Source organism: Vulpes vulpes, chromosome 1, assembly GCF_048418805.1.
Source record: "Vulpes vulpes isolate BD-2025 chromosome 1, VulVul3, whole genome shotgun sequence".
In the NCBI taxonomy this organism is placed as follows: Eukaryota; Metazoa; Chordata; class Mammalia; order Carnivora; family Canidae; genus Vulpes; species Vulpes vulpes.
This window is the reverse complement of record NC_132780.1, coordinates 17,817,591-17,834,854: the sequence shown is the minus strand read 5'-3', so window position 1 is coordinate 17,834,854 and position 17,264 is coordinate 17,817,591. Positions and strand designations below refer to the sequence as shown.

At 45.4% G+C, this 17,264-nt stretch overlaps 1 protein-coding gene across 1 annotated transcript in view; it reads right to left on the bottom strand.

The window, feature by feature from the left end:
- The window catches only part of PPP2R1A (protein phosphatase 2 scaffold subunit Aalpha), a 37,704-nt gene extending 24,788 nt beyond the window's left edge, over nt 1-12,916 (bottom strand). Inside the window, exon 1 of the mRNA XM_026014113.2 lies at nt 12,540-12,916. Within this exon, the coding sequence (XP_025869898.1) occupies nt 12,540-12,617 (78 nt within the window). The 5' untranslated portion in view covers nt 12,618-12,916. The remainder of the gene's footprint in view (nt 1-12,539) is intronic.
- Nucleotides 12,917-17,264: the final 4,348 nt, after the last annotated feature.

Here is a 17,264-nt window from a genome sequence, read left to right as displayed (position 1 = left end):
AATGTCTTTCTTTCTAATGAAGCAAATATTGGTGGGCTCCTTGGTGGGGACTGGTCACGAAAAAGACCAAGCCATTTCCAAGTGGCTGGGAATGGAGTTAATAATCAATCGTGCCTCTATGATGACACTTTCATAAAAATCTTCAAAGTACAGGGTTTGAGGAGCTTCCAGATTGGTGAAAACAACCACATACCAGAGAGTGGCACATCCCAACTGCAGAGGAACAGAAGCCCCTGTACTCAGGACCCTTACAGACCTCACCCTATAGCTTCTCATGTGGGTGTTCATTCGAATCCTTTATCATTTTTTTAATTAGATAATAAGCTGAGAGATGTTAAGTTTTTCCCTGAGTTCTGTGAGCTGTTTTGGCAAATATCCAAATCTAAGGACAAGTAAACCTCCAATTTTTAGCCAAATCTGACAGAAGTTGTGGGTAACATGAGGGACCTACTGCCACAGGCATCTGAAGTGGGAGGCAGTCTTGGGAGATACAGCCCTTAATCTGTGGGGTCAGTACTGACTCTGGTTAGTGCTGGAACTGAAACAAATTATAAGACATCCAGCTAGTATTACAGAGAATTGCTTGGCATGAGAAAAACCTTACATGTGGTGTCAGAAGTGTTGAGTGTGGTAGTGATTTGAGAGTCAAGGAGACACACAGGAGTGCAAGTTTTCTCTACATAGCCAATGATCGTATTTTTATGAGACAGAAAAGAAGACATAGAGACACATGGAGGGGAAGGCCAAGTGAAGATGGAGGGAGAGATCAAGGAGATGCATCCACACAAGCTAAGGCGCATCAAGAATTGCCAGCAGCCACCAAAACCTAAGAAAGAGGCATGAAACCAATTTTCTTCACAGACTCCAGAACTGTGAGAATAATTTTGTTACATTAAGCCACCAAATGAGTGGTGATCTGTTTTGGCACCCAGGACTCTAATGCATTTGGCTAACACAGGATAAGTCTCACATGAAGCACTTAGGTGTTAGGACCTTTCTCGATCCTCTCACTCCTAGGGAGGTTAGCATCCAACACCCCCCGTCATGTGGAGACAGGCTCAGACAGGCAGACACATGCCAAAGCGAGCACTGAGAGAGTTGGGACCCAAATGCTTCGATGGCACAGTCCACTGTCAATGGAAATCCTTACTGGTTTCTCCAGCTCAATGGTGCGGCCTCTCATCCAGGCTCATTGGGCTGCAGCAGAATGAAGTGAAGTTATGCATGTGGGAGTGGAAGGAAACACCCCCGTGAGTAAGCCACATTGCTGGGCAGAGCGGACACCTTCTTCCCGGAAGGAAAGGCACAAGGAGGGATGGGGCTCCCTCAGCCAGTTCTTTTCCTAAAGAGGTCTGTGAGTGACTGGTATCCTACATTAGTTCCTTGGTCCGTGGGTTTAAAAATCTGAGATCACAGACAATAATGTGATCTAAGGAAATGCTATGGTGGCCTCTCCTCTCAGAAAAATGCACTCACATTTCTCCTACAATGTCACTGGATTTTTGGGTTTAACATGGTCCAAACACTCCCTTCTCTGACAGCAATGAATCAAGAGATTAAGTATTATGAGGTCCAAATCATACTTAGCCAAAAAATAAAACACATATAGAGACAAACCAATGAAAACATAATAAATGAAATATGATGAACATTATTAGCAGTTAATGAATAGAGGTGGTAAAAATAAACCTTTTCTGTAAATTGCCAAAACTACATATTTTCAGCATGTGGGGCCACACCATCTCTATCCTAACTATTCAACTGTGCCCTGGCACAAAGGCAGCCACAGAGCCAGACAATATGCAAACCAACAGGAAGAGCTGTGTTCCAGCCAAACTGCATTTCCTTTTGGAGGCCATGGGCTGAATCTGGTCCACGGGTGGTAGTCTCCTGGCCCTTGTACAAGTCTTTAAATGTTCTGTAGGTTTGAAGTTTTCCATAATAAAATACTGGGGGGAATATTGACTTAGTTGCCTGTTTCCTCCAAGTTGGATCTTTGGATTCTTCTCTAGCTGAGCTATGGGGAAATGCACACAAGGGCCAGGGCGACAACAGCTGAGCAGCAACAGTGAGATGCTAGCAAGAAATGAGCCTAAGCATAATGCCAGCAACAATAGCTGCTAACATTTATTGCTTGCTTGCTATGTGCTTGACAGCATCCAAGTACTTGATGGGGAAAAGTAACACATTTGATCCTTAGAACTGAGCTCTGAGAGAGGTATTACCTTTTTAAAAAAATATATTTTATTTATTCATGAGAGAGGCAGAGACATAGGCGGAGGGAGAAGCAGGCTCCCTGCTGGGAGCCTGATGGAGGGACTTGATCCCAGGACCCTGGGATCACAATCTGAGTGAGCCAAAGGCAGACGCTCAATCACTGAGCTACCCAGGTGCCCCTGAGGTAGGTTTTAAGGGTGAGGATACTGATGTACAGAGCAGCTGTCATTTGCCAGAAAGCAGCAGAGACCAGACTGGAAGCCAGGTACCCAGACTCTTAATCTCAACACCTCTGTAGTTTAGGAAAGATGCCCAAGAGGTGGGCGCATAAGAATCAGGCCATCCCTGCTATGGTGGAGAAGCCCCTTCCCTCCTGCTGTCCCTGGAGAGTCTGGCTTTGGTGTTGTTGAGAATGTCAGCCTGCTTTCTTCAGCACAGACAGCACCATCAACACTCAAGACAGGCAGCACAGGATGGTGCTCTGGAGCCACATCACTTTGGGTTCGAGGCTAATAAGCAGCTTTACATATTAGCTATGGGATCCTGGGTCACTCTTTGTACCTTTCTGAGCCTCAACTTCCTCACCTGTGAAATGGGGATTATAACATCACCTACCCTCAGAAGGTTACTGTGAGTAGCAAGTGACATAAATTTGACTAACAAAGACAATAATGACAGCTATGATCTCATCCTGTTGACAGCATCCTGACTTTGTTCAGCTGTCAAGAAGGGCACACGTGGCAGCAGGCTAGCTGTCCACTGACTCCTTTACTTTTTCTCATAGCAAAAGAAAAATAGCAAATATTCTCATGGTGCATACTGTGTGCCAGGCACCGTTTTAGGTGCCTTAATGTCTTGTTTGATCCTTGCAACCTCCTGAGGATTCAGGATCACCCATTACATGGCTGAGAAAACAAAGGCACAGGAAGGTTAAGTAACCTCATACTGCTTATAGGTGGCAGAGCCAGGATTAGAACACCAGTCAGCTGGTTCTTAACTGGTACCATCAATTTGTAATTGTGTTTTTAATTGTGTGTGTGTGGGGGGGGGGGGGGGGGAGACACGGGATGAGTGCCCTTAGCAGGTCTAATAACCAAATTTTGAAATAGAGAACACATGAAACTCTAGAAGTACCTGCAACAGTTGACATCAGATGTGAACAGTTATGATTTCCACAGGCTTTACTAAAACTATACTTTGCTATTGTGATACAATTCATAATAGGAGGAAAGTTAAATTGGAGCTATAGGTTATTGAAAATGAAGATGTTATTTTTCCCATCCAAATTCATGGACCTGTGTTGGAATTCTAGATGGACCTCAGGTTGAGAGCTCCTGCACTGGGTTATGCTGACGCTTGTAACCCCTAGTTTTCAGCTGTGCACATAACCCCCTGGAAGAGACATTTCTGAACTGCCTTTTCATCCAACGTGACCAGGAAATTAATACCCAGCCAGTGAAATCCAAGTGGGAATGCTGGGTGTGACTTCTAGGAAGTATTCTTAAGGGGATCTGGAGTCACACAGCGATCTTGGGGCCATCGGGCAGGTCAAAGAACAGCATACTCTGACCCAATTCTGTGATATAATCCTTGAGCTGCCAAACTGGTCATGGAAGGAAAAAATGAACCCTTAACTTGAAACAACTGTTCGCTGGATTCTCTGTGACATTCCTGATGGAGCAGCTATGAATAACATCAATAAGAAATCCTTACTGTTCCTGGATCATGGCACAATGCTGGAAGATTATCCTGTACAGATCCCAAAGCAGGTCCCTGTCAGTCACCTATGACATTCCACAGGCATGGTTTTGCAACAGCCACTGTCACTCTGGACTGAGGCTGCCTTTATACCCAGCAGCCCTCAGCACACAGCCCAGTACATGGAGACACAATATCTAAAATCTCACTTCCCACCACTATATTCACCTGCAGAAACACTCCTTTTTAAAGCCCATATTCCCGTTGGATCCACAAAGCTTCCCTGACACAAACACGTACAGTGTGACCCCAGGGAGCTTCCCTGTTACAAAGGTGTCCAGTATGAGCTACATGCAGTCCACCTTCTCTTCAGAGAGAAATCTGAAGGCCTGGCTATGGCCTCTGAAGCCACATAATCTAGCCCCCTCCCCACGAACTCTCACCGCCTACTGTCCCCTTACCCCTGGAAATCCTGCCTTAAGTTTCCTTGACAGTAAACCAACAAACCAACAATGCAACAGCACTCTCACCCAGCTCTTTGCACTCACTGATGTACTGTCTCCTCAGCCTGAAACACTGTCCCTCCAGACACCTCAGAGCTCCCCCTACTTTACCCAGGCCTCTGCTGGATCCTCACAACTGCCCAGGGAAACAGCACACCATCACTCTCCACATACATGAACGCTCGCCACTTTCAACACAGACTTCTTTGTTCAGTTTGTCCTTCCTCACCAGGACGTAAGCTTCACAGGGCAGGGACCCTGTCTTCTTCACCCTGTGCCCCAAGAACCCAGGACAGCACCTGCTCAGAGTTAGAGCCCAATAAATATCTGTTTTTTTTTTTTTTTTTTTTAAATAAAGGAAATACAGATGTTAATACAAGCAGAGACAAGCATCTGGAGGATATCTGGAGCAATCTTTTTGTTTGGGAAACCTGGTGGCTAGCAAAAGGGTGGTGGGTCTGTAATGTAATGTGTGTGCTTTAACAAGGAGCTGGGGGGAAATGCCCAGTGAGAGACAGAGTCTATCTCCTATAAAGTCCTGAAGTTTACATATCTTTCTTCCTTATTTCACAAAGGATCACTTTTTTAAATGAATATATGTGTGTGGGTGTGAAAAACAAAGCACCCACTTGGTAATCATTTAATACTGCTGAAGAGAGAAAATGGGCATCACAACCTGTATTTCTATATCATTTGAATTTGTGTTTTTTTTTTAATTTATTTTTTAAACAACAAATGAGCACATACTCTGGCTTTACCCACTAGCTAAGGGTCCCTGGACAAGTCTGGACACTTCAGAGCTTCCGTTTCCTCCCAGTAAAATGGGAAATACAACAGGGCAGACCTCATGGGATTGCTGGGATGATCAAATTAAGGAAAACCTAGAGACAGAGCCTGGCAGGCAGCAAACACCTCAGTGTTAGCTGTTATTCTTTACCATTGTTTCTCATGTATTTGGCATTGGCGGGGAGGGGGCCGGGGATGGGTCAGTAATCTCTCCACCTTCAGAAATTGCAGCACTAGAGTGAACAGTTCTCACAGCAGTTTGCCTAGCATAATTATTTATGGATATGCCTGTTTCCCTCATTTAGAAGGTGACTTGTCTCTGGGACAATGGTCAGGACTGTTCAACTATTTCCAGTGGTGATTCCTGAACCTAGTACAGGGCTGGGCAAGCTAAAAAATCATAAATAGAAATAATTTCAGTGTTTTAAAACAACTACAATTCAGAGTACTTATGTGCCAGGTACACAGCTAGGTACTCTACACAGGTTCTCCCTTGTAATTCTTATGACAATGCAAGAGGCAGACCCCAGCCCCACAGTCATCCTACAGAGAGGTAAGTAAGGCACAGAGAGAGGAATGCAGGCTACCCAGTGAACTGTGGCAGAACCTGCAACTTGAACCCAGTTCTCTGCCATCCTACACAACTCTTTTTAGTTTAAACTCTTAGGGAACCACCTTATTTCTAACTTCTCATTCACCAATTCCCCATGTGTTCCATAAAAAGTCAGAGCTTGGAACTCCATGTTTCTGAGACATACACATGGAGCAAGCTGCTGCAAGATCTCAGATAGTGGTTAGCAACTGCAGGGGCTTTATGCAGAACATCTCACTAACCCACACAACCCAGCCTGTGCGTCTTCCATTCTTTTTTCATTTAACAAGACAATCAAGGCCAGAAGGGCTGAGTAACTTGGAAAGTAGCCAGGCCAGGATTTGAAATCCCACTCTGCTTCCACCCATGGCTGTGTCTCCCTGTGTCACTTCCAGGCCTAGACTTTTTCTGCACAGGGGACTCAGCTTGGTGGTGAGGAGGGCTGCCCTGAAACCTAGTGTCCTTGGCTAATTCCTTGTGTCATTACATTACATCTGATATATAACTATTAAAAAATCTTTTAAAGGAAAGTAAATTAGCACCTATCTCAGATGTCTTTTGTGAGGATTTTATTAACACATACAAAGTACACATTATGAGGCTGGGCACATAGTAGGGCTTCTAAACCTCAGCATTACTAACATTCAGACCCGGGTTACCTTTGTGGTGGGGGCGGTCCTGTGCATTGTAGGACACTGGTCATCACTCACCTCTCCCCATGGGACCCCAGATGCACTATACCCACCAGCTGTGACAATCAAAAAGATCTCCAGACATTTGTCTCCTGGGGAAAACAACATCACCCCAAGTTGAGAAACAATACTCTAGAGTAATCATGAAAAGAACAGTCTTTAAAGGAGCGCCTGGGTGACATAGTTGGTTGGGTGTCCAACTCTTGATTTCAGCTCAGGTCACGATCTCTGGGTCCTGGGATCAAGCCCCATGTTGGGCTCCACACTCAGCAGGGAGTCTGCTTCGCCTTCTCTTTCCTCCCTCTGCCTCCACCTCTGTGCCTCTCCTTGCTATCACTCATGCATGCGTGTTCTCTCTTAAATAATGAGAATAGTCTTTAAAATACTCAAGCACCGCCTCTTGACAAAGCCCCCATTATCTCATCACCAACATAACTACTATAGGCCAACACTACTAAACACCTATAACACACCAAACACTGTTCTAAGGATTTTCCATGTACCATACTACTTAATCCTCACAACCCCCTTACAAATTCCTAAATTACAAAATCACTCCCATCTTATAGATGAGAAAACAGAGTCTAACAGAAACCTAGCCTCTCAACCAGTGGACCACAGTCTAAGTAATGTGGGGCCCCAAACACATGTGGATATTATAATCCAGCCTCTGCCTCTTACTGACTGGGAAGCCCTTAGGTAAAGGATGCAATCTCTTTGCACATCACTCTCCTAAGTATAAAACAGTAAGATACCACAACAACTGAACAAGGTCATCACTTACTGAATGCCTACTTCTAGGCAGCCACTTAACTTGCCAATTCCACTGCATCTTCAAACCTCCATGGCAGATGTTGCTTCCTCATCATTATTCCCACTCCACAGGTGAAGAATCCCGGCCCAGTGAGGAAAAGGAGTTGGTCCAAGGACACACAGGGAATAAACTGGCAGAGCTAGGATTCAAAGCTCAGACATCCTTGACTCTCCCCTTCATCACCCAACACATTACATCCTATCCCCAAAAGGACTCCTCTTAACATACCCAGAATCTAACCTCTTCTCCCTACATACATGCCATCAGTCCTAGGTGCTCTGCAATGACAACCCAACAGGTCTATCTGCTCCTGCCCAGCCCCTACTCAACAGCCAGGAGGATCCTTTAGAATTAAGTCAGAACATGTCATTCCTCCACACAAAGCCTTGCAACAGCTCCCCAATCTTACGGAAGCCTTTGCTCTGGTCCACAAGCCCTCACTTGATCTCATTCCAGATGAGTCCTCACCTCTTACCACTTTGCCATTCTTTCTGCTTTAGCAACAAAGACCTACACTAAGCATGCTTCCACCTCAGGACCTTTGTACCAACTGTTTGGATTGCCCCCCTCCCCCATTAATTCTCCCTCATTTCATTCAAATCCTTGCTCTCTACCACTTCCTCAGAGAATCTTCTCTAACTACCCTATCTAAAAAGCAGCTCAGGAGGCTCAGTTGGTTAAGCAGCTGACTTTGGCTGAGGTCATGATCTGGGTCCTGGGATTGAGACCCACATCTGGCTCAGTGGGGAGACTGCTTCTCCTTGTCCCTCAAATAAATAAAAACTTTAAAAATAAATAAGTGGAATTAAAAAAAAAAAAAAGGCAACCCTGGGCTTGCTCTAGTCCCTGGTCCCTGCCTTATTTTTCTAGTAAGCAATTACTGCCACTGACTTCACATTCTTGATCTACTGTCTGCCTCCTCTACTAGAACATAAGCCCCATGAAGGAGGCAGCTTTGCCATTTTACTCCCTGCTGTATTCTAGCATTTAAAACAGTCTGACACATTGGAGGTGCTGAACAAGTATATGCTGAGCAAATGAATCAAGACTAGAGGATTCTAAATTCCATGTTCTTTCTAGTATCTGAGATTGTCTCATTAAAGACCAATTAAAGTATCTGGCATATGGATATAGTCAGCCAGTTTCTGTCCACCCCAAATTCTATTCTCTCCTCAGGTCTTATACTTCCTCTGGGAACCTTTCCTGGATCCTCCACTTCCCAGCTCCATGAATTTGGCCAAGTTAATAACTATGCTGTGCTTCAGTTTCCTCATCAGGAAAATGCAGGTACCCACAGGACCTACTTCAGAGGGTGGTTGTGAGAATTCAGTAAGCTTGTAAATATACTTCCCTTTGTAGCAGTTAGCTTAGAGCAGGGACCCAAAAGATACCAGCTATAATTTATTCAACCCTTTCTGGGCTCCTCTATTCTGAGGTCTATAGTGAGCCACTAAGTCCTGAGAGATGAATCAGAGCCAAGCCGCATCCTCGGAAAGCCCATACACATGGGCACAGTGTGAAAGTGGGCAGTCTTTTTGTCTCTGATTCTTATGAAAATATTCAAACTCCTTTTAAACACAGATTTGTATATACCTGCATGAAAAAATATGGAAGAAATACTAAGTGAAAAGTGCAAGTTGTAAAACAAAATATTTAGTGTTTAAAAAAAATAAAAAGGGATCCCTGGGTGGTGCAGCGGTTTGGCGCCTGCCTTTGGCCCGGGGCGCGATCCTGGAGACCTGGGATCGAATCCCACGTTGGGCTCCCAGTGCATGGAGCCTGCTTCTCCCTCTGCCTATGTCTCTGCCTCTCTCTCTCACTGTGTGCCTATCATAAATAAATAAAATTAAATTAAAAAAATTAAAAAAAAAAAACCATTAGCTTGCTTCTTCGATATATGAATAGAGCATGAGCTAGAGTCAGCATACTCCAATAGAAATAATGAAGGCCAAAAAGAAAAAAAAAGAAAAAAGAAAAAATATAATGCAGACAATAAATGCAAGCCATACACGTAAGTGTATATTTTCTGGTAACATTAAAAAAAAAAATAACAAGCAAGCAAAATTAATCTTAACATATTTTATTCAACCCAATATAACATTTTTATTATTTTAATGGGTAATCAAGATAAAAAGTTTCACTGAAATGTTTAATACCCTCCATAATATGTCTCTGAAATCTAGTAATATATTACACTTATAAGCATATCTCAACTCAAACTAGCCACATTTTATGTGTTCAACAGCCACATATAGAGAGTGGCTAGCACAGTGAACAGCACATACCTACCAAGATTTGTAAGGACCTCATTACATAGGCTACTTAGGGGGTGGAGGTGGGGGGAAGAGAGGATAGGATTTAATACAGAGGTGGGGGATCCCTGGGTGGCGCAGCAGTTTGGCGCCTGCCTTTGGCCCAGGGCACGATCCTGGAGACCCGGGATCGAATCCCACGTCGGGCTCCCGGTGCATGGAGCCTGCTTCTCCCTCTGCCTGTGTCTCTGCCTCCCTCTCTCTCTCTGTGTGTGTGACTATCATAAATAAATTAAAAAAAAAAAAATTAAAAAAAAATACAGAGGTGGTTCAAGTCGAGTTTTCATATTTTGTTTAATTATCTATTTTTCAGGATCCCTGGGTGTGTCAGTAGTTTAGCGCCGCCTTTGGCCCAGGGTGTGATCCTAGAGTCCTGGGATCGAGTCCCATATCAGGCTCCCTGCATGGAGCCTGCTTCTCCCTCTGCCTGTGTCTCTGCCTCTCTCTCTCTGTCTCTCATGAATAAATAAATAAAATCTTAAAAAAAAAAAAAAAAAAGGTTGGCATCCTCTTTCCTATTAAGAACTAGGTGGTAAATATTTTAGGCGTTAAGGGGCCAAAACTGTCTCTGTTGCAACTACTCAACTCTACCCTATTGTTTCACAGAGCAGCCATGGATAATATGTAAATGGAAGAGTCTGTGTTTTCAATAACACTCTATTAAAAAATAAAAAGGCAAAGGGCCACCCTTGGCCATTTGCCAATCCCTGTGATGAGGGATAGAAGCAGAAATATGTTCATTTTTAGCCCAGAAGGCTGACCTACAGCTGCAGTTTCAATAAGCACAAAAAAACCTGTTTGCTACATTCTTAAAGAGTACCTCTATATCTCACCAATAGTTAATACCAAACCAGAGAAATCTTGTGAAACTAGTTTTACAATTAGAAATTCGAAAAAAAAAAAAAAAAAAAAAGAAATTCGAAAACATTTATGATCTAATACTCCCTCCACATCCCTTGCCCCTTGAGCACCATGCATTTAACCACTGGCTTCATACAGAAGTACAGCTCCTTCTATCCACAGGTCCTCATGCTACTTAAACTTGTTAAGCTGTACCATAAAACATCTCAAAAACTTTCTTAACCATTGTGCTCAATGATCAGGCAACACCTAGTTTAAGTGACTGCTCACAAGTTCCCTCTGAGTCATAGTCCCTTTTATCTTCATCTCCTGACACCCAACAGCTCATTGTCTTGGCTCCTGTCACACTGGCTTCCTGCAGTTCTCAGAGCATGCATTACATATTCCTGCTGCAGGACTTTTGCGCTTGCTTCCTTTACCTGGAATGCTATTCCCCCAGATATCTATGAGGCCTGCTTCTCATTCACATTTCTGCTAAAATGTCCCCTTCTCAATAAGGCCTTCCCTAGTCATTCTAAACTTGTAACATTCTCCCGTCCTCCCCATCCCTGCTTCATTTTTCTCCAAAGCATTTATTGCCATCTTACATGGTACACATTTTAACTTAATTGTCTTATTGTCTGTTTCTCCACAGGCAACATAAAAGTTGTAGGAGTCCACGAGTTTTTGTCCACCTTGTTCCTTTTTGTATACATGTGCCTAAAACAATGCACTACCTAGAGCTGAGGCCCAATAAATACTGATTCACTATCACAATACCCTGTTTCCTTCCCACATCTCACAACTGTTAATAATGTATTCAGCTGTTTCACATCTGCCTCTTGTATAACAACTGGTGTCACCATTATCACCATAACTGACATGGGGCAGGTGTTTATTGAACAAATGAATTCATACAAGAGCCCTATGAACCAGATAATTACCTCCATCTGAGAGAAGAGGAAAGCCAGGGCCAAGAGGATTAACAAACTTGCCCATGTCAATTAGCAAGAAGTACAGCAGCAGCCTGTCTGACTCCAGAATCAGTGATCTACCTCGAACTTCAGAGGCTGGGCCTAATGCAATCCGCTCAATTTCATAACAGAAAAATGGAAGCTCCTATAAAGGAATGGGACCTCTTCCATTACTACTCCCAATAATTGCAGCTAACATTTATTGGGCCCTTATAACAATTAGGCACCGTTCTATTTTACTTGCAGTATTAACTCGTCCAGGCCATCACAATCACCCAGGGAGGCCTGAACTATTATTAGCCCACATTGCAGAGAAAACAGGCCCAGAGCGATGAAGTAATTTGCACAAGGTCACACGGCGGGTGGGAGGTAGGGCCGGGATGGGCAAACCGTGGAGTCCTCAGTCTTCTCAGCCCTTCACCAGAAATGTGCTAGGCTGTTTAGTCAACTGCCCACCGCAGCCCGGCAGGGCCCCAGAAGGCGGGAGAATCTCAATCTCGAAATCCGTGCTTAAATTTGGCTAGCTGCCCTGGTGGGAATGGGGTGTTCTCGCCGCACCTCCCCTCGTGGATTCTACACCAAAACTGAAAAGGGAGGGAGAGCAGGAATTGGAAGGGCAGCCGTCACCGCTCAGGCCCCATTCCGAGAGTTTACCCCACGGCGCTGAGGCCCAGCCGCCAGAACACAGTAAGGAGAGAACCTACCCGAGCCCCCACACACCGGGGGCCCCTCCCCCACTCGGAATAGGCCGCGCGCCCCATCCCCAAGGGGCCATTCCGGGGCCGCCGCCAATCACCGAGCCCTTCCCTCCGCCCCACCCAGTGGCCTGACCCCCTCCCCAGTCGCAGCTTCCCAGGACCCGGGCCGCCGCGCGCACTTGGCAGGCCCGGGCGCCTCCAGGCTGGCCTGCCTCCCGCCCTCCAGTGGGCCAACACCCAATCCCGGGCGCCCTCTCATCCAGTCCAGGGACATGGAAACGTGAAAGCCGGACGCTGATTGGCCGCCTCCCCCTTCCGCCACTCCTAGCGAACACCAAGCCTTCTCCGCGAGGGCCGTCCGTGCCCCCATTACCTCTTCCCGTAATTCCCCAAGACCCCCGTAGCCTCCGGACCTGAACATCCTCGTTGCGAAGCTCGTCTATCAACACTGCGATGGGGTAGAGCGAGTCGTCGCCGTCGGCGGCCGCCATCTTGGCTCCGTCCCGTTCCTGTCAGACTGCAGCCGGCGCCGTGCTGAAACCGGGGCAGGAAGGGTAGGGCTGGGAAGAGGACGGAAGACGAGCGTGGGGCCGTCTGAGCCACTTTACAGGGGCTGCCCCACGGTCATTGGCCGCGCGACGCCCGCATTTCGTTGGTCCGGATAAATGAAGCCCCGCCCACTGCCCATTTTGCCATTGGTTGAAGGGACGAGGTCGGCTGTCTCAGTATAGCAGAGAGGGGAAGGAAACGGAAGTACGCGGTATCTTAGCGACCAAGATTGTACCCGCCTACGTCGCCGCTAACGACGAGGGAGACGAGCAGTTGTACCTAACCAATAAATGGAGGGATTCAAAGGAAGCAAAGCCTGCCCTTGGCCGGTCCAGCACAAAGCTTCTGTGCATGCGTCGCTTGGAGTGCGTGACGTCATGTGAGGACCCGGACAGTCTGCAAGTTTTGGCTTGTGAGGCAGGCAGTGGTCCTGGTTCCTGGTGGACGTACTGCTGGCAACTCTGTGAGGGAGGAGATGGGAATGAGCCTTAGGTTTTTGCGTTATTATGCGGAGGCCCAGCGAAGGTTGGTGACTTGCCTTACTCTCTCGATGAAACTCAAGCCCTTCAGGCTGATAGTCAAGGCCCTTGTGAATCTGGTTCCTAGACCGTACTTAGGCACATCTTCCACTTCTCGTTTTACACTTCAGTGGCCCTGAAAAACTAGAGCCCTCGCAGTACATCATGCTTTTTCACGTCAAACAGCATTTGTCCAAAACATCCCTTTCCTTGGAGAGCAGATCTCTGCATAAATGTCTCCCGTTCACTGCTTCACTGCCGTCCAGCCCTCAGAACCACATACGACTACCACTACCACTGATGAAGTTTTGGAATTATAGGTGAGGTCTAGAACCGACCACCAAGAATTCTTGAAACGTCTTTGGTGCAAAATGGTGGTTTTAGTAAAGCACGGGGACAGGACCCGTGGACAGGAAGAGCTGCTGCCCCAGGCCTGTGAGGGGTGGCTGATTATATACCTGGGGGTTGGGAGGGGTTTGAGGATAGCATACTCTCTAAGGAATTTTGGAAGCAAGGCTTCCAGGACCTTGAGGGGGCTAGCTATTGTTGAGAAAAGGTCACTTATTACGGTCTAGTAAAACCTGAGTCAGGAGACCCTTCAAATGCATATTGGTGAGCCACGTGCTTGTGGGATGATTGCCAACCTGTATCTTGGGGGTTTAGAGATAAAGGGAATTTCTAAAGGAATTTTTATATGTTAAAGTAGACTTACAGGATCCTGGGTGTCTGGCTAATCTTGCCTTTTGCCCTTAGCAAAGTATGAACATCAAGGCAGTTGAGTCTGTAGAGGAACATCACTCTCCCTGTTTCAAGGACTTGTCAATGTACTTCCCAGGGCTTGTGCTTTGTCCTTAGCTAGTCCTTTGTTCCCCATCAAAAATACCTCTGCATCAGAAACAGGCTCAATCATCAGCTTGATTCTAGGCAGTCTCTGTGAAGAACAGGCCCTCACCATGGGCATCTAAATGTGTGACCCACGCAAGCATTTCTGCACTGCAATTGGTTTCCACAGTTCACAGCCCAACAAGGCAGTGGATGGAGGGGGTCCTTAACATGCTGGTCCATACTTTTCCAAGTAACACACTGAACAGCTAGACCCTTGGCAGCAGCCCAGGTTTTTGAGATGTGACCAAAAGGAAGGACCTGAAGGAAGGACCTGCCTCCAATTCGGTTCTGCAGAGCTGGCCCTGAAACTAACAAGACCCAGTGGCCCAGGGGACACCATTAGGTTTCAGCTGCCCTAAACCATCAGTGATCAGGGCCATGCATTTAGGGCAGCCTCAGAGGGTTCCTAGCACCAGTGGCTTTGGCTACAGTGTGGAGCTTAAAATTTCCTCTAAATGGAGAGGTACCACTTATTCCTGTCAAGCTGAGATGCTGCTGGAAAAAGTCTGCCTTGATTCTTGAAAATGCACTTTCCATGACACATAAGACTTTAAAAAAACATTTTATTTATTTATTCCTGAGAGAGAGAGGTTGAGAGAGAGAGAGGCAGAGACACAGGCAGAGGGAGAAGCAGGCCCCATGCAGTGAGCCCAATGTGGGACTCCATCCCGGGTCTCCAGGATCAGGCCCTGGGCCGAAGGTGGCACTAAACCGCTGAGCCACCAGGGCTGCCCCGCATAGGACTTTGGGGGCTCTTCCTATCCTGTTACAAGTGAGTCCATGTTGACTCATTCCAAAACTGGAATATTAAGCCAGACAGTTGATGTAGTTTTTCAATGTTGGTAAGGTCTGGAGCCAATGATCAAGAAAGAATTCTTGAAGTGTCTTTGGTGCAAAAAGGTGATTTTATTAAAGCAGGAGAACAGGACCTGTGGGCAGAAGGAGCTGGTGCACCTGGGCTGTGAGAGGTTACTGGTAATATACTTAGGAGTTGAGGGTAAGGACAAACGGAGGTTTTCAAAAGAACTTTCATACACTAAAGAGGACCTAGAAGATAATGGAGGACTTGACATTGTCAAGATTGTTTTTCCACCTAGCACAGCATTAACATTAAGACACTTGAGAGTTTCCTTCTGGAAATTTGGTTATTGTTAAGAATGCTTTTTTTCTTGTAAATCATTAAGACATTTGTTTTTGTTTTTTTTAAGATTATGTTTATTTATTCATGACAGACATAGAGAGAGAGAGAGGCAGAGACACAGGCAGAGGGAGAAGCAGGCTCCATGCCGGGAGCCCAGTGCGGGACTCGATCCTGGGACTCCAGGATCACGCCCTGGGCCAAAGGCAGGCGTTGAACCGCTGAGCCACCCAGGGATCCCCATCACTAAGACATTTGTAAACTGAAGGAGTCTCATGTCTTGCAGAACTATAATCTCTGTAAGTTAACCATTTACTTTTCTTTTTAAAAATTTGTTTAATTTAAATTCAATTAGCCAACATACAGTACACCATTACTGTCAGATGTAGTGTTCAATAATTTATCAGTTGCATATAACACCCGGTGCCCCTATTACATCACATGCTCTCCTTCACCATTTGTTTTTCCTTTCCTTGGATTTAGGGCAGTCAGGAGTTCCTGAGGAATGTCACACATATCCAACGGTCAGTTTTGAGGAGAGCTCCGTAATAAGCTAATACTCTTTTTTTTTAAATTAATTTAGTTTGGTTTTTAATTACTGCTATTTTTAAAAAGAGCATCTGTTAGTTATGTCATGGAGGCCACAAATTCATACAGCAAATGTGGCTTCTAAGTGAAGGCTGCTTCCTTTTGCCAGAGGTTCTAAATAATAGATTCATTCCTCACAGACACTTGTACCATCTCCTGTATGCTAGGAGTCCAATAAGGGACCTCCTTTTAGGTGATGGAAGGCAAAGAGACAAGAACTTTTCCTTCACTGCTGGAGGGATTGAGCATTGTACACCTGCCCAGAGGGTTCCAGTGAATTTTCACTGGGAAACAGGACTCTGAAATTAGAATTATCAGCCACTCCTACTGGCAAAAAGGTGATAGCAACTGAGACAACCCTTTAATTTTGCCAACAGAGAATATCATGGACATTCTGAAACCTTGGTACATCAGAGGCAAACCTAAATCCTTAACCCCCCACTAGTGGCAAGTGAAAGGCCCTGTGTCCCGGTATCACTTCTCTACCTGTCCCTCACCCTGATTGGGAAAATCCCCTCTGTCACTTCTGGGATGCGGAAGCACAAGTCTATAGCACAATAATGCCTGTTACTTCCTGATGTAAAAAGAACTGCTAGTGTTGAACTTTTTCCAAAGTGCCCTGGTATGGTCTGTTTGTGTCCCCTCAAAATTCATATATTGCCCCTAAAGTGATGGTATTTGGAGGTGATACTTTGGGAAGTGATTGGGAGGTTCTGCCCTCATGAATGGAATTGGGGCCTTTTACAAAGAGGCCTAGACCTATGATGAGCTCTCTAGCCCCTTTCACCTTGTGAAGATACAAGGTGAGATAGAAGATTCAAGATAGAAGGCTGCAACCCACAGAAAGGCCCTCATGGACCACATTGGCACCCAAATCTCAGATTTTTCATCCTCCAAAACACCGAGATACAAACTTGGCTATAAGGTAGCCAGACTGGCGTTTTCTTATAGCACTGCACACAGACTGTGAGAGGCCCAAAGGACCATATCAACTTAGCTTCCCTCTGCTACATGGCAACTCACAAAGGCCAGTGCTTGTAGGGTACACCTATCCCATCTTCATTGCCAAGACTGTCAAGATATGTAAAGGCTTGTAAATGTTACCCCATTTGCCAAGTTGCAAGTTGCCAGTTGCATGGATGCTGGGAGAAGACCTGAGACTCCATGGAGGGAGACATAAGACAGTATTATTCATGCACACAGGGAGTAAGAGCTTTGTAGTTCACATCTGTTCCCTTCAGTTCCACATATAATATCCTATATTCTGAATGAATTGAAATTTGTTAACTTTTCAGAAAAAAAAATGGAATTTACCATACATGCAACAAGTCAACTCTAGATGGATTGACGGTCTAAATTTTAAAGCTACATAGAGATTTAAAAATAACAAAGAAGAATATAGTCTTAGTATAGGAAAGTATCTCTTGAATAGAATGATAAACATTATCTATAAAGGAGGA